Source organism: Phragmites australis, chromosome 2 (assembly GCF_958298935.1).
Source record: "Phragmites australis chromosome 2, lpPhrAust1.1, whole genome shotgun sequence".
Classification (NCBI taxonomy): Eukaryota; Viridiplantae; Streptophyta; class Magnoliopsida; order Poales; family Poaceae; genus Phragmites; species Phragmites australis.
Window position 1 is genome coordinate 2,592,792 of NC_084922.1, and position 21,857 is coordinate 2,614,648.

The window sequence follows — 21,857 nt, forward strand, 5'->3', positions numbered from 1 at the left end:
TTGTGATTCATCACTAATGACTAATCTATGATGACCTATCACTAATGAGTTGGTTATTAGTGACATGTCACAATTTAATACGTTATTAATGATCGGTCTAAAATAATCCGTCATTGATGAGTCATCATTAATAATGGATCGTAACTTGAATTGCTCTTAATAATTGGTTGAGGATGATCAGTCACTGATGAGTTATCATTAATGATAAATTATAACTTAAACCGTCAATAATAATTAACTTAAAATAATCTATCGTTGATAAGTCGTTATTAGAGATGGATCATAACTATTATATATTTTTATTATTATCAATAATAAATTATATTGAGATCTATCCCTAATTTTATGATTACTTTATCCGTTCCTACCGCTGCCGCTTCTGCGAGCCCGCCACGCGCTTGGCGCCTCAGCTGGGATCTCGAGGAAGTACCGAGCAATACAGGAGGCCGGCGTGACCACCTGGTCGATCGGGCGAGGCACCGCGGCGCGCGAGGGCGGGACACCGATCCATCGGCCGTGCAGCTCCCGCTGACTCGCCGACGACGCCGACGAGGACGCACGTAGGACACAGCGCGTTCCGTCCACAAAGTGGAAAGCGACGAAGCAGGAGAACGTACGATAACTCCTGGTCACTTGCGCCACCATAGAGTCACGATACAGTAAAGTTTACTGTACTAGGGAAGATGCAGTTTGATCGATTCTTTCATACGTTTGTCTTCTTTCTGACCGAAGTATCTCTTAAAAATTTTATATGTATACAATAATAATATAAATTAAAATTTTAATCCAAAAGAACCTTAAATAAATTAAGTATAGTCGTAGTTAAACTCACATCAATAAATTTTTGTAATCTAGAATAGTCACATATTTGTGTTTTTATAGAATTTATGTATCACATCTCTTTGACTTTAGAATTATAATCACTAAAATCCAACAACAATTCAGGTTATAAGGAAACATGAAGTAGTTCTTAATGCTGAAATATGATAATTCTTTTGCAATGTAGTTTACGATAAATTTCTCATTTGATTCGATGCTATGTAGGACGAGAGTCCGAGGGTCAAGATATCATATTATTTATTTATCATATATCTTTATATACATAAGCAACCAACCAGTTAGATACCATATAAATAGCTATGAATAATTGAAATATATGATTGAAAGACCTTATAATCTGAACGTAAAAATCGTTCACGAGTTCTATCACATCTAGACGATGATTCTATTATAGATATATCTATTTTAACAATTGTACGTGAATATTTTATCAGCGATGAATTTTATCTATATAATATGCTGTGTGCTTTCACTGTTTATACGGCAGTGAGCTATACAGGAGATCGATCGGCGCGAGGCGCTCCTTTGCGACACCGCGGCGCGCGAGAGCGGGACACCGATCGATCGGCCGTGGAGCTCCCGCCGACTCGGCGACGAGGACGCACACATGACACAGCGCGTTCCGTCCACAAAGTCGAGCATGTGGTGGATGCGCGCTCCACGCGACGGTGAAAGCGACGAGGCAGGATAACGTACGATAACTCCTGGTCACTGGCGCCACCATAGAGTCACGTCGCGTCCTCGCCGTACGGGGGCTAGCTGGATCTCTCTTGCGAGGACGCGGCCAGACAATGCGCTGCACTCATTGCCGATCAGAAGTTGGGGTCCGTCACTGACGTCCGACCCACCAAATATCTCCTTGTCTCAAATCATTTCTGCTGCCTCTTGCCTCCTCACACTGTATTATAGCGACACGCCCCACAAAATTCCTACTTGCATCGCACTATCCGCTCTGGTTACCATCGTGGTGCGGTGGGGTGCGGTGCGTTGGCATGGCGGGCGAGAGGGCAAAGGGGACGGTGAAGTGGTTCGAGGAGGCGAAGGGGTTCGGGTTCATCACCGGCGACGCCGCCGCCAAGGACTACTTCGTGCACTTCTCCGCCATCAAGGCCGACTCTGGCGGTTTCAGCACGCTCTCCGAGGGCCAACGCGTGGAGTTCACTGCCGCCGCCGGGGACGATGGCAACCTCAAGGCCCTTGATGTCACTATCCTCGGCGGCGCACCCGGTGGTGCCGACGGTGAGGTTCCCAAGTAGGTGAGCCGTAAGTATGGTAGCAACGGCCTTGTCTAGGGTGCCATGGTCTTACTGTGATAGCGTGATGGTGCCATATGTGTCACAGAAGGTACTTGAATATTAAATCATGTGCGAGACTATTGTCATGTGAGAAACATGTTTCCAATTGTTTGATCGATGCACATACCTATCAAACGAGTTGGATTGCGACATGTTGGGAGTCCTCACATGACAGAAGGTTTTACGCACATGTAGATGTTGCACTAGTGCAAGTTAGTGTGTGGCAGTGTGGGTGAGCCTTTGGATATGGCTTTGTCCATTTCCCCGCCTACTTATCAAATAGTGTAAGAATAATTCGAATGGCCCTGCTTATTGCCTTTAATTTTGTTCTGTTCATCGTCACAAGCTTGTATTGATATCTTTTATATTTTAATTAAGGGTGCAAACTCTACTACCAAGCCCCGGGGAAATAAAATGACAGGAAGGGACCGTCTATACGCTACTCAAAGCGTTTTAGGGGTGCAAAATTTAAGTGTTATTGAGGTGGATCTCACCTGAATCTTACTTTAAAATTACATCAAACAAGTGATTGGACTCCTGTGTAAATTAGCTGCAATTCCAATATAAAGTAACTATGACGGAGGTATAAACAAAAATTCGTCCGCTAACAAGTCTTTAAACACATGATTTTTTTATTATTCTCGCCCACCATCCCTAAAGCACAATCTTATCACATATCTGAGGTGCCAAAATTCTGGTATCGGAGGCAGGACCGAGCTAGAAATAATACAAGGAGATGGCCAACTAGTAACATATTTTACTACGTGAAAAATAGAGAAGACACAAAATTAGTGACAGCTTGTATGATAACAATGATAGATCATAGTTGTGACCCGTCCTTTATAATAACTCATTAGTGACGGGTCATTCTATGTCAGTCATAAGTGACAAGTTATAGTTATGATCTGTCATTTATGACGACTTATCAGTGACAAGTTATCCTAGATCAGTCATTAGTGCTAATAACGGTTTTGTTTTTTTAAACAATGAAATAAAAGCTATCTCAGCCTCTGCCTCTGTAGAAGCACTAACTCGTCACCTATTACAAAATTATAGTTATCATCGTCCAAACCCATAACAAAAATAATCAAATGATAAAATAATAGTATAGTTTTGAATGGACGAAATTAGTAGGCATATAACTAGCTATTACTAAATATTCACCTATGCTTGACAAAATATGCATGATTATAATCTTAAGAGCGTGGTATATCACATCATCTCTTTGTCCACCCTCCTCACTTCGGTGCAACCGTGCTCAAAAGTGAAGCCAATATATTTCTCTTGATCATTGTACTAAAAATCAAACACAAAATAACTAAGCACAAATATTAAAGAAGCCAGAATGCCAAAAGCGAAGTACGATGTGCACAGATTGAACATGGCTTCTAACTTATGAATAGGAACAATAAGTATGATGTTATTATTTTTAAAAATTTCTTTTAAATTTTTTACCTCAGCAACATTAGAATAGGAATCATTGTACATTTTTACTCAAGTTCGATGTAAGAGGTGGTGGTTATAGATATAAATGCGTGTTGCGAAAAAGGTGTAAATCTTTAGGAGGCGAGAAATCAATCTTCCATCCTAAATTTGGTCTCGAAAATTTTTCTGCACTTAACAAAGTAAGGGGAAACAGATGTAACTTTTTTTTAATGTCAGTAGAGTAAAAAAATATTAAAATCGGAGTCTCTATGTAAAAGTTATGTCTATTTTACCGAAGGCACTCTGGACACCTATTTGAAACATTCATTATATTACTTCTTTGAATTTTGCAGCTGCTTTGGGTAGAAATGAATAGCTTAATTAAACTTTAATTCTACTATATGATTTCAAAATCTTGAATCGAACCATTAAAAGTGTTTTATTCCTTTTGCTTTTAAGCTTTAGAGCAACCTGTAATTCAAATTCGTAACATGGTCATAGATGATGGATCACTGTTCTGACCTGTCACTAATTAGTCATAGGTGATAGATCACGGTTATAGCCTGTCACCTATAACCTTCAGCAACAAAGGTTAAAAGAATAAAATATCTGCTTCCTATCATAATGACATGATAGCTGATGTGGTAAGGGTGGTTCGCGCATGAGAAGAGGTCACGGGTTCGATTCAAATGAAACGTAAAGACTGTAAATAGTTTGAAAAATAACATGACTTGTGGGGCATATATGATAGGCTCCTGTGTTGGGTGGCTCAGGTGAAAGATGTATATTTTTTGATTTTTTATCTAAAAATTGTAAAAAACGTTCATGAGTTAGAGTGGCGGATCGTAACATGATCCCACTAATGACTGAACATAAGCGATGAGTTATAACAGAGATGGATCATGTTACGATCATCACCTATGATTTTCATTAGTGACGGATCAAGTTATCACATGTCACTAATAATAACTCATTAATGACATGTTTAGGTGATAGATGCGAGACACATCATTAATGATGAGTACCATCTATCACTGTGATCTTTTTTCATGTAGTGTTTACAATGAAGATGACTAAATATTAACTTACTGACTAATTTAAATAGCAAATACATACGTTACAAGGGAGTACATGAAGCATGATATGTGGTGTTTGGTTCCTGTCGGAGGGTGAACTCCTCAAGCAGGGATCCGGAGAGACCCCCTTTGAGATTCGGTCGGAGGATGATTCTGAATCTGTTTTGCGGGTGAAATAAATGGGTGTAAATGCGATGCAGGTGGAATGGAATGATCGGATGCAGAAGTAGTAAATGCACAGGAGGTCTTTTAGACAGGTTCGGGCCGTACTGAGCGTAACACCCTACTCTTATGTGTATGCTATAAATGCTCTGAGAATATCTCTCAGAGATGTTGCTGGTTACAAGAATATTTGTCTAGCCTAGAGCTTCAGACTCCTTGTTCTTCGGTGATCTCAGCTTCTATGCTTGTACTGAGCTGTTGTCTTCTTATTCGGCTTGTCTCTAACTCCGCCTTCTGTGTCCCTTTCACTGGGGAGCCCGCCCCGCCTTAAATACCCACCGGGGCAGTAGCGTGCCCAGAAAGGGAGGGCGCGAGTTCTAATGCGTCATAAATGGAAAGCAATCATCATGGGCTACTGCGCGAAGTGACGGGGAGAGTTGAAAACGCGTCCCTGTCGGTCTGGTTCGTCATCATGCCGTTCTGCCACGGGCGCAGCGGAGAGGGCCCATCGGGCAGCCGCTGAACAGCCTGGCGTGCCCGCTCGGTCTTGTACACCTGACACAGCAGGGCGGCAGGCGGGACGCCTTGGGCTTCACGATGTTATCCCGAGGCACGCTAGATGTCCCGCGATATGACCTATGCATTAAATGTCCCCACGCCTCCCTGCCAGGCCGTGACAGGGACTGACAACGAGCGTGGCAGGAGCAGTTGGAGGTGACAGGCCACACGCCCTCTTAAATGCAGCATCGGGCCTTTCACCAGTTGACATCTCACCGTTGGACCCCTGTGGGGGCCACCGGCAAGGGACTTCTCAGGCCCTCGGGGAACCGAGTGCTCGGGGGCCACTGTTCACAGCCCCGAGCACTCTCTCCCGGATATGCCCTCTCTTGGTCCTCAGGGAACTGAGTGCTCGGGGGGCCACTGTTCACGGCCTAGAGCACTCTCTCCCGGAACTGACTGATCGGATCCTCAGGGAACCGAGTGCTCGGGGGCCACTGCTCGCGACCCCGAGCACTCTCTCCTGGAACTGACTTCCTTTGGGTCTTCGGGGTACTCGGGTGCTCGGGGGCCACTGTTCATAGCCTCGAGCACCCCCTTCCCGGTACTCAGCTTTTCTGGTCGTCAGGGAACTTGAGCACTCGGGGGCCACTGTTGGCAACTCCGAGCACTCTCTTTCCGACACTTGGTCTTTTCAGGTCATCGGAGAACTCGGGTACTTGGGGACCACTGTTCATGGCCCCGAGCACCTTCTCTCGGGACTTAGTCTTCTCGCACCTCGGAGTGATAATCCCCGCGGGAGGAGGCCACGTGGCAATCTGCTGATCTGGCCTCAGGACTCGGGGACCCCTGGTTCCTATGTCACCGACAGTTCCTAGGGTGTGTTTGGTTCCTGACCCCTAATAGGTCCAGCCAAATTTTGATCATGGAAAAATTAGGATAATATCAAAATTTGATGGAAAACTGTTGTTTGGTTCATAAACAAGTTAAAGTTAGGAAAATGATAAAATTAAGACGGTTTAGATTGCAGTCATGTTAAAATATCTAAAAGCTATGAGTATAACATGAGATTCACATGTAACTAATTTTTTTAGCGTCAAAATATAGTCAACATGGGTCTTGATTTGTAGATTTAACTACAAGAAATATAACAGTATAAACGGATTAAAAGTCGGATGCATGGTTAAGGAGATATTGCAAATTAAAATTTGTTAATCCAAGGCTTTTGTAATACATACAAACAGTGCGTAGCTGCCAGCTCAGTCTGTGGCCCCACGCGTGGGCCAGCCAACCAGGTCGCCGCCCTTGCCTAGGTCACCATGGCTAGGCCGAGGAGCCACACTCCACTTTGAACCAGGGTTAAAAACCGACGGTAACCGAGCAAAAATCGCGATAACCGACCATCTCGGTCCGGTTTGGTTTTAAAAACCGAACGGTAACCGAATTTGAATTCAAAAAATTTGAAAAAATAAAAACATTTAAAATAATTCCAAAAAAATCTTTAAAAAAATCAGACACAATTCTGAGACCTTCTGTGAATTTTTTTTTCAAAAATAATGTCATTTGCATCATATTCTATAGGGAGGAAGTTTAAAAAAAATTGAAGCGTGCAGCTCAGTTATTAACTCATGTTAAGGAAACGTTTAACATGCAAAAACGTATTTTTTTTCTTGTGTAAAACGTACCTTAAGAGGATTTTTAGAATTGATTCCACTTTATTTAGAGTTTTATTAATTTCTCTATGATTTTTACAAAGTTCACAAGCATAAAGTGAATATGTTAAGAAACAACACTGTAATTAACTTTTTCATATCTACTATTATTTTTCCTACGTAAATCATAGTATAAATAAACTAATAAAAGTAGTTTCACTAATTTTTGAGGTGTGATGGGTCAGTTATGAATTAATCTAGTCGCAACACATTTACACAATCCTGCATGATACAATAACTAATTCATGAGTTCATGTATTTTTAAAAGATATAGGACTATGTAAGAAGATTAACAAAATTAGTTTCATAATTTTTGGATTAGCAAAGAGTAAACTATGCATTTAACTTGGTTTAACAAATACATTTTTTCACAGAAAATTTTGAACTTTTTTATGAGTATAAATAATTTTATCATGTAGATCATGTTACAAGGAAACCAACAAAATCTGTTTTACTTGATTTGAAGCTCAGATGATTTAGTTATTGATTTTACAAGATTGAGATAATTTTTGGATTTTTTGTTGAACTTCACTGAAAATTGAGAAAACCGAGCGATTACCGATAATACGAAAAATTCAAGAAAACCGCTTGATAAATCGCAAAAACCGCTCGGTAACCGGTCCAAACCAACCGGTTACCGAGCGGCTAAAATTGCAATTTTTTCCTCAAATTTCACATTTTGCCAAATGAATTTTGTCCATTTTTTTTTTTGAATTTTCGACCGGTTACCGTGGTAACTGCGACTTTTTGGTTACCGTCGGAGCTCAGTAACCGACCTCCGATCAGTATGAACTAGACCACCATCTCACCCACTAGGTTGCACTTGTGCACCCTGGGCCACGATGCACCCAGGGGGCGAAGCCAGGAAAAACTATTGCTATGGTCGGCAGGTCGCTACTAAGTAATGAAACTAACTAATAGTAGTATAGATTATGATGGTCCAGGATTAATTCTTAAATATATCCAGGGTATATCGGTTGACGGGTATATGATTATCGTTTTCTACGAGTGTGTGTGATAAACTCAAGAATACAAGAGATTATCCAAGTTTAGGTCTCCCGTGCGTCTTGTATATTTTTTTATGATGAGGATTAACTGGGTACAGAAAAAGTTTTGTGCGTTGCAAGCTTGATGCTCCCTCTTTTATATAGTAGAAGGAGAGGCGTATTATACAAATAGTATATGCCAGAACTATGATAGTCTCATTCCTATCGAAACCCTTACTACAAGGACATCATTACGGAGAGTGGACATGCTCAGTCTGTCTAGTCGTCTTGCGTGTCCTGTCCCATCAGCCGCATGTCATCACGTCCACTTGCGAGATTGTTGCCCCCGCCTGCAGGGCCATCCTAATTGTTACGGGACGGATCGCTGCATCGGTCATGACTTCGCTCGCTGAAAGGAGGTGTCTAGGGAAAAAAACACTAGAGTGGATAGTATTAAATGAGATTAGACTGGTTAGGTGAATACCTGTCCCACAGACAGCAAGAGCTGGCCGTGAAGTTTCCTTCCGCAATCAAGGGATTGGACGCGTAAGTCCTTCTAGACGTGCGTGTCAAAATAAGCTTTCGATAATATCTACTGTCAGTAGGACTTTGCTGGTGTAGGCGCCTAGAATAGGGACCCTATTCTTTACATGGACAATGGTAACCTAAGATCATGCATAACAAAGGTGTATGATCAATTAATGATGACATATTGTGACAAAATAAACTCTCTAATAGTTACCTCTTACAATTTCACTTTACGGTTACATCCTCCATCTTATGAAAGCGAACTATCACATCACCATTTGGAATTGTAGCTAGAAATTCTTGTTCCACGAAGCTTATAATGTAATCATTCATAAATTTGTTTTCGATACGGTTTCGAAGTACTGTCTTCACAATTTTCATTGACAGAGCACCTCTCCACTGATGTGGTGGCTATAGGAAGAACTAGTACTAACTTGAGGGTCTGATAGACCAAAGCAAAAGCAAGATACTTTTTTATTTGCACCATCAGTCTTGCAAGCTTAGAAATAGTGTTCAACTTGGCAAATCTTTTATCAGCTCGCAGCCACAATTATGAGTTATCAAATTCACTAATTTCTTACCTGGCATTTTTCTACAAAGAATGAAAGAAGAATAGAAGAAGTGAAGAACTGAAGAAGACTCCTCCTCCTAACAAAATTAAAACCCTTAAATTTCATACTTGCGAAATTGGATTGTCAAGGATAAATCAAAATGATAAAACCCTAAGATCAAAATCACTAATCGATGCATGCTTCAGCCTAATTCTGGTTGGGAAAAAGGAGATGTTCAACGCGGGAGGCTTGCTTTCTTGGATTGCCATCAGAGCCAACAAGGCCTCCACCACACACGAGGGAAATACACTGCCAGTTTCCTTAATCTATCTTCTTGGTTGCGCTAGTGGATCAGCGCACGGATCCTGGGAGAGCCTCACCACGCCGCCGCCTATGCCGTCGTGTCGCCTAATGCCCTGTTGATGGCCTGATGCGTGACTCGAGCAGGAGAGAACCGGAGAAGTCGAGAAGAGACGAGGCGATCGCTTGACATGTGAACTCAGGCATGGTGCGGGCGTGCGGCTACGCGGACTACGGTGGCCGGACGCTCGAACCTGATGCACTGCTGCATGTGGCCATGTGCATCGATTACTAGGCTGGGTGGGCCCTGCATGGCTGCGGCAACAAATGGCCTGAGCTGCTGCCTGCCATGGCGCTAGGCTGGGGACCGGGGTTAGGCCTAATTTTCACCAGGGTCAGCTGGGATTTAAAGGGTGGGGGGTACTCAGCTTGGCGGCGGATCATCGGGGTCGACTGACCCCGTTAGCCAGCCGCAGCTTCGTCCCTGAATGCACCACTTGGTGCCTTCACCGACACAGTACACCTGTACAGTACTCTTCTATTTTTTCTTTATTCCAAAGCCTACAGACCTCATGTATCAATGGATTAATACTTTTGCGCCATAGGCACGTGCCACCATCCTTATCAAAGACCATACATCTCAAATATACCTCTTATTATACAATACATCTTCACGTGCACTTATTCGATCTATAGCTCGAATATCATGTGTGACCTCCTAACCTCATATCTTCTCTGTACCTAGTCTCTATCACTAACCACATCGGCTCTTAGGACACATACGTATGAATAAAATTAACAACTAATTCTGAGCATAAGTTTTCACAAATTTAACTCACGTCAATCCATACAATATCATAACTATGCTAAACACGTTGCTTTTACTAGTTTCATAATAAAGCTAATTTTTCGGTATTCATGATTTCTCATTTAGTTTATCTTATTACATCTTAATATTCTTTAAAATATATCAATATCACTTAATACATACTAATCACACACTAACAACATCATTAAGTAAGCCACCAATCTGTATCCAGCGAGTTTGGTTTTAAAAAATATCTAAATTCTACATTTCTATAGAGCCAAACTGAGAGACCCCTTTTCATCCAAGAGCCAAACTCAGAATGTCACGTAGATAACCAAACATCTACTACATGCATTCCACAGGCAAGATTAAATCATATACAGGCAACAAAATGCATCCTTAGATCATCTCAACTATTTTTTCTTCATTTTGTTTCCTTTTTCATTCATATTCTTTTTATTTTTTCTTATCTCTAACAGTTTTTCTTTAAAATAATTTATAAAAAAATATAGAGAATCCTGTCTTAAAAATAATAGCCTTAAAAATCTCTTAACGAAGAAAACCGTGAAACGAGTCTTATAGCCAGATGGCTGCACTGCACGCGGCGAGCCGGTATCTCACCTTACTCGAAATTCGAAAACGCAGCGACGCCCTCAGCTGCCAAGAGCCAGCCGTACGTTTTTTTACGGCCCCGAAGAGCGACAAGGCTGAACCAGAAGCGCTGAAGCCAACCGACACCCGAGCCGAGCACACGTGACCGCACCTCTGGCCGCACAACGATGACGGCGGAAAATGAACCGATGGAGCGGCGGCCGAACAGACGGTCGCCGAAGGAATTCCCCGGCGGTCGCAAATCGCAAAGGTTGTCGCCCGCCCAAGGCGAAGGCGGCTGCATGTCGTCGATCGTCGTCGTACGTGCTCCGGCGAGAGGTGCGGTCCGTGAAGAAAGCTCCGCGGTGGATCCGTGCGATGATCGTGATTCACGAGTGTTTTATGCACGGTACATATTCGTTCGGCGCCTCGTTTGACCTCTGCTACCAGCACCAGCCTGTCACGGTGACGATGCGCAGTTGGCAAATAAGCAGGTACTGGTCCACTGCAAAGAGAGTACATGTCGTAGCTCAAAAATGGAAACATAGTAAAAGACTAGATTCCTAAAGCCATCTTTGTGTCGTTTGTTTTAGTTAGATATTATAAAAAATAAGTAATAAATTATAAAAAATAAATTATAAAACCTGTATTGTAAAAATTAAATTGCACAATTTACATAAACCGATTAAAACATGTTATTAAATTATTACAATTTAAAAACTGAATTATTAAAAATTAAATTGCTTAATCTACTTACTTATTTTAACTCTATAGATTATAATCACAATTTATAATATATAAGCTAAAATAAGCATACCCTTCCTCCGGAAGCAATCTAGTAAACGACTACGCGCCATGCGTGCCCGTGCTAAGCTGTGCTGGCCAATCAATGGCAACTCGTCGTCCTCACACGTACGGCCGGTCTGGCAGACAAAGGCTGGGCCCGGCTTGTACCGTCCCTAGTGGCATTTCATCTCATTCTGGTGATGCCACGCAAGCACACCCAGCACAAATCTTGACGTAGTCCCACCCTAAGAACTACTGTCTCCGTTCGATATCATTTTAGAATAAGTGCAATCAAATTAAAAAACTTTAACCGTTAATATATATAAAATTATTAGAATTAAACACATAAGAATGACTGAATTTGTTATGAAAAATATTTTCATATAATTATATGTTTAACAAATTTTACTAAAAATAATTATAATTATTATGTTAAAACGTGTATATTAGAGATCGTATCGATGTTCTAAACGATAAGTAAACTACCGCAGTGGTAGATAAAAGGTTTATTTGGTAAAGCTCTCCTGATACAATTTTTTTTTAGAGAGATTGATTTTATAGTTGAAAGTGATTTTTTATTCTTTAAAGTAAATTTTATAAAGTAAGTGATTTTATGTGAGAAGTAAATTAAAAATTATTATTTTTATGCTCCACATCTAATTCATTTTAAAAAATCACTTCTATAAATTTTACTTTAAAAACTAATACCTAAAAACTAGCATTTGATAGGCTAGAGGATTTTTGATTTCACTTCAAAGCTATTATTGATGTAACTGCTTTGGAGGAGCTTCCCGATGGGAGAGAAATTTTATGAGACTTGTCTACGTAAGGCCCCCGTGAGACCCTCATCCGTACCATACACGCTCACGCTCACGCTCGTGCATGCCTGTGCACACGAGGACACGTGTCAAAGTGCTACACGGGTCTCTACGAAAGACCCGGTCCCATAAAATTTCATTCCTTCCCAATGGTAGCAGCTAGCTCGACGTAGGGCACCCACGCGGGCATGCGTGCGTCATGTGTGGGAGCAGCACCAGCACAGTAGTGGCGAGAGGGGTGGCGCTGTACGCGCTTGTGGATGGTGACTTCGGTACAATTTGTTTTAAATTATAAAAACTAGATTATGATTAAAATCTAAAAACTGAAATAAATAATTATATTGTAGAAGTTAGATTACGATCATAATCTAAAAACTAAAACAAACAGCTAATTATAAAAACTATATTGTTACAATCTAACATTCAGATCGTAACAATCCAATAATTCATCTTCCAACAGATTATAACAATCAACAATTCAACTTCTTACTGTCTGTAATCTGTAACCCATTTTTCACTATGTGCAACTGAAATAAACAGGGGCCTGGGCGAGCTGGAAGGCGTGGCAACGCGCCAGTGTTGGCCTGGCCGCCACAGTTGACACCGAATAACCGATTTTTTAGTATAAACGAGCACGTACACACCCAGCCACACTACGTACTCACGTCTCATGCAAGCATATGAGGCGTGCGCATTTTAATCCATCATAAACATATTAAAGGACTCTTAGATTTTTGAGCAGGCATAACCTATTTAACACGTATGCGTGTACGTACTCGAGAGCAGTTGAGGTTGAAAACCTCAGGTGAGCATGCGCGCCGAAGCTAGACTTAGAACGTGGGTAGGTGTAGTGGCCACCGTTGCCAACCGAGCTACGGATCTCCCGAATAACCGATTCATCAACCTTAACCTAGCTACCATGATTAGTAATAGTATAATCAAATAAGCCCGGATTAGCATACATATATGCATATACGTTCAATGGTACTATACATTCTGACATATTAGAGGCTTGTAGTCTTCCAGTCTCTTCATAATGTGTGTATAGACGTATATGCATCTGTACGTATGATGGGAGTATTGAGTGTGTGGATAGCGTGCGTCCACTTTATAACCTAAAATAAAGTCGTATTATTTGTGCATGTCAAAGACAGTAACCATTAGTATTTAGTTTAATCTTTTATCTTTATTTTAGCTAACATATTGTATGTAACTAGAGTTAAGCATTGGTTTGGATGGTTAATGGAGTTAGTTGTAACCCTTACTTATCTGAATTAAACTCTAGATTTGCTCCTTGTGTGTCTTACAAATGTGAAAAAAAAATAGTAATAGATGTCGATAACGAGTCGTCTGTGGTTATTTTGTCAATCTATAAGCTCTACATCTCTAGTTTTTAGTAGATATTATGTTAGTATATGTATGTGATGATGTGAGTATATAGTACGTCTAAGAGTTGTACCAATATTTATAAGAAAAAGAGATAGATCAATCAGTTACAAAAAGTCGTTGCACACTAGAATTGCATGTTGGCACTAGGACAAGCAGATGGAGAGGATGGAAATGGTGGGACATAATTATACACCAGTTGTGCAATTTGATGATCGAGCTGGGCTCGGTTGGCTAGCCTTGATATTGTTCACGAAGCATATCCAAGTTCTATCTCTGGTCGACTCACATGCTTCATCGAGGTTTTTTCCCTTCTCTTCCGAGAAGAAAAGTTAGACTTTACACGTGTTGGGTGCTATAATTCTAAGACACTTCTAAATAGGGGTGTGTAGTATAGGTTGTAAGTCTTAGCTTGCATAGGGAGTGTGGGTGAATATGTATTGTGTGAGTTTAGATTCTATAACTTGTACTTCGGAGATATACCTTTAAAAAATGCTTGAGCCATTTGCAAATTACTGGCAGTTTTTTTCATCAGAAAGTGGTCCAATATGTGTGCAGATAATCAATCCATGTCTGTTGCAAATAAAAGAAATAAGCACAAGCTCAGACAAACTGAAATAGTAAGGTTGTCCAACTGCCACTAGTGCCATGAAAATCGAACTCCTGTTGCAAATAAAAGAAATAAGCACAAGCTCGGACAAACTGAAATAGTAAGGTTGTCCAACTGCAACTAGTGCCATGAAATAATCGAACTCCTGGGGTCTGCAGTTTGCTCATTTCCATAGTTCGGATAAGATCGATGTGCCATACATACATATCTTATCTCGTTATCTTCTCTTTGACTTATTAGGACCCCTGAGCCATTAAACGGCGATGGCGATGTATCGATCGAGCGTTTTCAAGAACACGCGAAAGATTCACGCGTCTTTGTGTTTTAAAGAAAAGGGGCAGATTGAGATAGCCAAGCAAAGATGGTAGCTCAAGTAAGGCACTGAACTGATATGCATCGAGGAAGAAGTCCAGTCAAAAGACAAAACAAATTTGATTATCAGCACATTTCAGAGCACTAGCTAGTGGAAGAACACTGAAATTGGGCAGCTTAATTACAATGCTTGGAATAGCTAGTTTAGTTTTATATATATATTACCTTGGCCTTGCTCACAGCGAAAGTGTCACCACAGACAAAGCCTGACATGAGGAGCAGGGGCCAAGATGTAGCCAAGAACAACTTGCCGATGACCAATGAAACACGCATCAATCTTACGATCACGAGCATCGATCGGCAAGTCATCCTTGGCTGCACCATAGTCCCCGAGCCTAATGTTAGGCCGCGGGCGAGTCGGGCGACGACGGAGAGCCGCCTCCGTGGCTGAGCTTGCAGCCTCGGCAGACATGGTTGGCACAGGAGGAAGAGGGGAGTCGAGAGGAGATGAGTGAGCTGAGGACTGAGATGTGCTCTTTGATGGGCCTTTTATAGATGCCGTCTCTAAGAGCTTATTTACGGTGAAAAATGATATCCACAGTTTAAGGCATTATACATTAAGTTCAACTGTCTATTAGCAAGGGTGTTTTTATAATTGTTTCATTAAGCGATTAAATTACGGTCACTGCCCTTAAGGGCTAATCTTGTCATTTTCTTAACCCCAAATCACCGTACGCAGGCTCTCTCAATCCAGATCCCAGCCGTGGACGCCGCCGCTTGTCGTCACCACCGCCGCCCGTGGATGCCCGGGGATGCCGCCGCCCGTGGCCGCCCGGGGATGCCGCCGCCCGTGGCCGCCACTTGAGGGACATCATCCCCGTCGTCGTCCGCGGCTCCAGCGCGTCCACGGCGAGTGCAGCTCACTCAGACACCAACGACTGCGACTTGTGCACCTCATCATCCTCTCCTCCGACCTCGACGACAGTAGCGGACAGCTACGTTAGCCTATACGACATCCGGCGATAACTCCTGAACCATAGAGAACTCGGGCGAGCCTCAGGCGCATGCGGCACCAGAACCTGGTCGAGCTGCGACTTGCTCCTGGTGTACGAGTTCATGCCCAACGGCAGCCTCGTCAAGCACATGTTCAACCGCACCGATGAGCCCCCGTTGCTGCTGGCGTGGGAGCAGCGTGTCAGAATCCTCAGGGGTGTCGCCTCGGGGCTGGTGTACCTGCACGAGAAGTGGGAGCAGGTGGTGGTGCACCGAGATGTGAAGGCCAGCAACATTCTACTCGACGCGGACATGGGCGTGCGGCTCGGCGACTTCGGCCTCGTGCGCCTCTACGAGCACGGCGCGAACCCCACCATGACAGGCATCGTCGGGACGCTCGGCTACATGTCGCCGGAGATCGTTGTAACCGGCAGGGCCACCATGGCCACCGACGTGTATGCCTTCGGCATGCTGCTCCTCGAGGACCATCGATGCTGTCATCGGCTTGGGAATCTGGACGCCAAGCAGCGAGCGGTAAGAGGAAAGGGAGGCAGAGCCGACCGGGAGAGGACATCGGCAGAGCATATACTAGGAGAGGACGATGGCCAGCGTCGGGCGGGTCCCGCGTGTTGAGAAGCGATGAAGAACTCTAACGTATAATGAACCAATCGATATGAATTCGTAAAAAAGATTTGAAATTATGATTACTACTTTGTCTTATTTAAAATCAATTATTTATAAATTTATTATTTATTATATTTATAATAGTAACCCTATGATACCCATAGATAATAACATAATACATGAGATGATAAGTATCATTAGATTAATCTAAATTGTCCCATCTAATTCCTAGATGGTGCATATTAATTGTTGTCCACAGTAAAAATTCTCATCTCTAAAGGAGAGATGGTTAAGATAAAACTTGAAATGCCTTATCATCTGCAGATTTTGTAGGGGACGGGCTGATTGGATAAGGCATTGTGATGATGCAGCACATGCACCTCATGATCTTTCGTAGCTACATGCAAATTAAATTCATCATGCCATCATAGATTATATTAACTGATGTACATAGTACATGCACATAGGTACAGTCGTACAGATATACTGATCAAGATTTGCAAGTTTGAGTCCATTCAACAGTGATAATTCCAAATCAAATATTCTCAAATTACTAACTTGCACTACATATACACGAGTGACGATCGAGTGTTGGTTATTAGAATATCAGGTAGAGTCATGTAATCTACGTAACAAAAGATCCCATGTGAGGCTTTACAGTTGGTCTCGAAAGCTGGTGGGCAACCCTTTTATGTTGCTTTCCATGTCAGAGATTCATCATCCTCTGATGGACCAACTTTTTTTTTCAAACGGGATTGGATTACATTAGAGCACGTAACAGTACATCCCGATTTGCAGAGAGACCCCTGTTAGAAGAATTAATTACAATGAAGTCCACACTAGGCACTCAACATCTTCATCTTCATATCCGGCCGCCATCTTTCAAGATGTGCCGCCCACCGACAACAAAACCGGAACAAAATCCACCCATCTACACGACAGAAGCCTCCAAACTCTAGACCTACCACTTATCTTCTCGCTGGACTAGATGGAGGAAAACAACCGGCGTTACCGGTCTCGCTGCTCGATGCCAGTAACCCGGAGCAAAGGTCCATGTTAACCAGCATCAACGCCAGCCATCCGGAAACGAACCCCATCAAAGGGGATGCCCAAATCTCCACCCGAGTCGCAAAAAGGTAGAGAAAATCGTACCTTCGAAGCGCTACACCGGCGACACCACCAGATTCGCTACGGAGGATCCACTTCGTGAGTTCGTGCTCTCTTTGCCAAAAGAAGAGGTGCAAACAACGACGGCGCCAGAGAAGAAGCCAAAGCAGCAAAAGAGCCCCGTTGAGTGCATCAATGTGGGCACATCTACTCCTAACTTACCTAGATCTAAGCTAGAAAGGTAAACTATATACACCGACCGCCAAAATCGCAGCTCACCATCCACTACAAGGAAGCCATCGAACGCGAGGGGCCGGCGAGAACGGCGCCGGAAGACGAATCGCCTTTCGGTCGCCCTCGAGTACTGTAGAAGGGGGAGATGAGAGGAGTGGATAAGTTTCCTCAACGAACCAACTTTCCGGCAAGGAAAATATGTCTAGACGCAAAAGCCATGATGCGATATGAGCCTGACTGGAGCTCCATGCCGCCGTGCACTCAGCTCCTCGACTCATGCACATGATCCTCCTAGTACGGCTCTACCTGCTTCCCTCTCGCCATGTCCTCGTCCCCCCATTCCTGTCGGCCTTGCCCTGACGGGGAAACAGCTCGGTGAAAGGAGCTATCCCTAAATTGGCAATGGCGTCCTTTTCCTTCCCATTTATGATTGCGATGATTGAATGGGATCTATGGCTCGCCAACCTGTCCTAGGCGATAAAAGGAATCACGGAGGAGGATTGCCCACGGTTCATTCAAGTTGTTCAGACTGGTCAGCTAGGTAGGAGGTGGTGTCGGCTATCAGAGCTTGCTCCCTGCATTTCTTGGTTGAAATTAACCGTATCTTTTTTTTGTTACTTAATAATCGTATCTATTATATTGCTGGTATAGATACGGTTGTCAACGAGCCAAGCTCGGGCGAGCCCGAATAGCCGAGTTTGGGTGAGCTCTAGGTAGGGCTTTGAGCTTGGAGTTTTGGCTCAAGTGCAGTAAAAAAAGCTCTAATAAGCTTGAAAAAGCTCTATAACACAAGAAAACGTACGTTTCCAGTATTTTGTTTAAAAAAACATAAGTTTCCATAGTTAGACGTTAATGTTGCAAGACAAGCTCACTCAACAAAGCTCAATAATGAAATCTCCGTAAGATAACTTCAATAATGTAAAGTCAACTCAAGTAAGTATGGTAACCTCAAATCTAACCGAAATACTCAAGCTCAGCTCGAGAAGCTCGAGTTCAGTCATCATAGTTCTAAAGACCGGACCGGACCGGCGTTCAACCAGGGCTTCGGTTCTCTTTAAAGACCACCTCTGCATAAAACGGTCGAACAAATCACTTGGGCTTGTTTGGTTGCTACCCTGAGTATGGTTGCCTGGCCTGAGCACTTGCATGTGAGCTGCCAGACATGTGTTTGGTTGTTGCCCTCATCACCTCCCTGACTCAGGCACCTGGTTCGTGTCTCTCTGCTGGGAGTGCTTGACCAAGTATTCATCTGAACCACAGTTTCTCAGGCAAAAGGTAGCAACCAAACAGAGATAGATTTTTCATGCCTGATCAGGCAAATTGTATCACCATCTCAATGAGCTGTCAGGCAGCTTTTTTCTCATGCATGGAGCCGAGGGCAGCAACCAAACAGGCGAGAGCCGGGCAGTTTTACTCAAAACCGAGCGGTCGACATCAAAATTGAGTACTGGCGCGTTCGAGCAAAGGAAATAAACAAAGGAAAATAAGAAAATGGAAGGGAGTCAAGCCCAGATTTGCAAGGAAGAAGCGGTGAGCCTTACCATCATGCTATGTTTCAGCTTGTGACTGGCATACAAGTTGAAATATTCAAGTATTGTTGAACCGGCGGCACAATTGGTCCAACCAAGGAACCGTGAACCAGTAACACTGCCGATTGGTCTGCTTGCCTGGTCTTTAAAACTATGGGTTCGGGGCTTCAGGCTGGAGCTTGACTTGTTTACTATTTGGCCCATGGTCAAATTGAGCTTGGGTTAAGAAGTCAAATTGTCCAATCGACTTTTATCTTTGAGTCGTCAAAGGTTGTAATTCTATTACCTTTGATTAATAAAACTCCAGGTTCTTCGCAAAAAAAAAAAAGAAACTTAGTTTATACCTTTTTTTGAAGCAATTCTACCTTTACCGTGGAGTTTTATTCTAGTCCTAAATTTAGGGATTTCAAAGGTTTTTGAAATCAGTTGTTCCACATGGTGATTTCTACAGCATGGAAGCGAGTTGGAAGGTGAATGTCAAAATTTATGAGGTCTATGTTCTCGAGTTGTTCTTAGTTGTACGTAATTTTTTTTTAAAAAAATAGACGAAAATCTCAATCTCATTTTTTATCAATCGAAGGTTGAATCTGTGAAGTTCGAAATCTAAAGATTTCATTAAAACTTCGATGTGCGGTGAGTCAGCCCTGTAGCCCCTGCGGAATGGTTATTTGACTGGACTCTGGAGTCTCATTGCTCCTATTACAGTTGGTAACAACTCGTTTGGATAGTAGTTTATGATAGGAACTTTTTCGAATGACATCACCGCTGCCGAGAGACAAATTGCTCCAGGAGCAGGAGCAAAAGAAACCGCCTGCTGCTGGAGCAGCCTTCTCTGATTGCGTCCCGAAAGCGCACGGGCTGACTTCGAAGCTGCGTGTTTTTTCAGTTCACTTGTTCGCCAGGGTCAGGACGGACCTCGGAGACTCAACAGATCGAATTCAGAGACAAAACCAAACGAATGCTCCCCAAGATTTGGCCAAGATGGATGAAATGAAATGTGCGGCGAACCACAGACGGAGCGAGCAGATCCCGGAAGCATCTGGACGCTCAAGAGGAGGGTGGTTCGCCAGAGTAAACTGTCGCACACCAAGGTTAGGAGCCCAAGTATTCAGGATCACAACCTGGGGCCTCTTTACATGTGCGAACGTACATGCGTATTCGCCGGCCAAAACCACACCAATGGCAGAGGAGATGTCGCGGCGAGCCGGCGAACATTGCAGAAGCTCTTCCGGCATATGCACCGGAGAATCGGGAGGACACGAAAGAACGAAAGATGCAAAGGGTCTGAGGAACCAAGCAGATCGCAATGCCAAACAAACAAACACAAAGGGAAGGAATCGTAGAAGTGTAGAACCGATTCTCCGGATTCGATCCGGAGGAGAGGAGGACACGAGCGCCGCCACGACGATAGAGGTGGATTGGGGGCGCCCGTGGTTCTCACGCTCAAGCGTGGCGGCGCGCCCACGTGCTCACGTGTCGCCGCTCTGCACTATTTTACAACTGTGATGCTGTAACAACTAACAACTGGGAACGGTAATGTACGATCAGAAAAAAGGGGACATGTTGGGTTATTGAATTAAAATCAGCACCCACCATAAACTGTTGTTTTGCATCAATGTTTTCCGGAAGATTCCTGGATTTATACATTGTTACACAGAATGTACGAAGTTCTGCCCCCTTTTTGTAGCGTATAGTTGCAAATCTTAGTAACAAAAGAAGCAATGGCTGAACAAAGAACAGGATAGGAAGACAAACTGAAGTAGTACATGATGTGCTGAATCCCACGGAGAAGAAGTGGACACAATTTGATAGCTGCAAAAGAATCTGCCTTCAGCTCCTGCCCGTCCAGCTGACTAGGGTCACTCCAAGTAGCAGTTGGTTGGTTCTGCTGAACTCAAGTCCCAAAGCCTCTTCGCCTACCAAAAGATAACAAACAACAGACATAAAACTACCATGAGACTCCAAAATAACAAGAAACCATGTTCATGATCAGAACGTGACGACTAAATCATGCGTGATGGAAGAAGTTGCAAAACGTAGCCAGCGAAATTGTGAAACTATTCTAAATCTAGAAATCAAAGAGATCATATAGGTCACAGACTCGCCTTCTGGGTAATCACATTTGCGCCACTCTAGAACATGCAGTTTATGCAGTGCAGTCACCATTGGTTCCACAGAACTTGAAGAGACCGTTGTGCACCTGTTCGCAAAACATCTGCACAAGAATCACCGTCGCAAGGCGTATTCCAAACCCCAATCCAGCAAAAACAAACAGCCGAATAAAATCTTCTTCATCCAATCTCGAGCGCGATATTGTATCTGGAGTTCCCGAATTATTTCTGGGGCATTCTTTAGGCAGCGGACGTTCACACAGTCCTATGTTCCATTGGAATGCACTTTCAGGAAATGCTGTGAACTGACCTTCCTGTGGTATTCCTCCGGACAAATTGTTATAAGAGAGGTTCAGCCATTCAAGGAACGTCAGATTCGTCAGCTCCTCTGGAATCTCGCCGGTGAGCTGGTTGAATGAAAGGTCCGCTGACTCGAGCTGAGACAAAGCCCCAAGTTTGGATGGAATATGTCCCGTGCAAGCATTGCAGCTAAAAAAATGATCTTTCAACTTGAATTCTAGAACTTTTACTCGAAGCCAAACTTTCAACTTCATTATAAAATTCCAGCTCAAAAA

The 21,857-nt window shown here is 43.1% G+C and overlaps 1 protein-coding gene across 1 annotated transcript; it reads left to right on the forward strand.

Annotated features, from left to right (window-relative positions):
- The first annotated feature begins 1,630 nt into the window (after positions 1 to 1,630).
- Positions 1,631 to 2,457, forward strand: LOC133893699 (uncharacterized). Its single transcript, XM_062334794.1, has one exon. It carries the CDS (start codon positions 1,833 to 1,835, stop codon positions 2,094 to 2,096), a length of 264 nt encoding a protein of 87 aa, XP_062190778.1. The 5' UTR covers positions 1,631 to 1,832; the 3' UTR covers positions 2,097 to 2,457.
- Positions 2,458 to 21,857: the final 19,400 nt, after the last annotated feature.

Excerpts from the sequence above, each read along its gene's own strand:
- LOC133893699 (XM_062334794.1), top strand. The coding sequence starts at position 1,833 with ATGGCGGGCGAGAGGGCAAAGGGGACGGTGAAGTGGTTCGAGGAGGCG.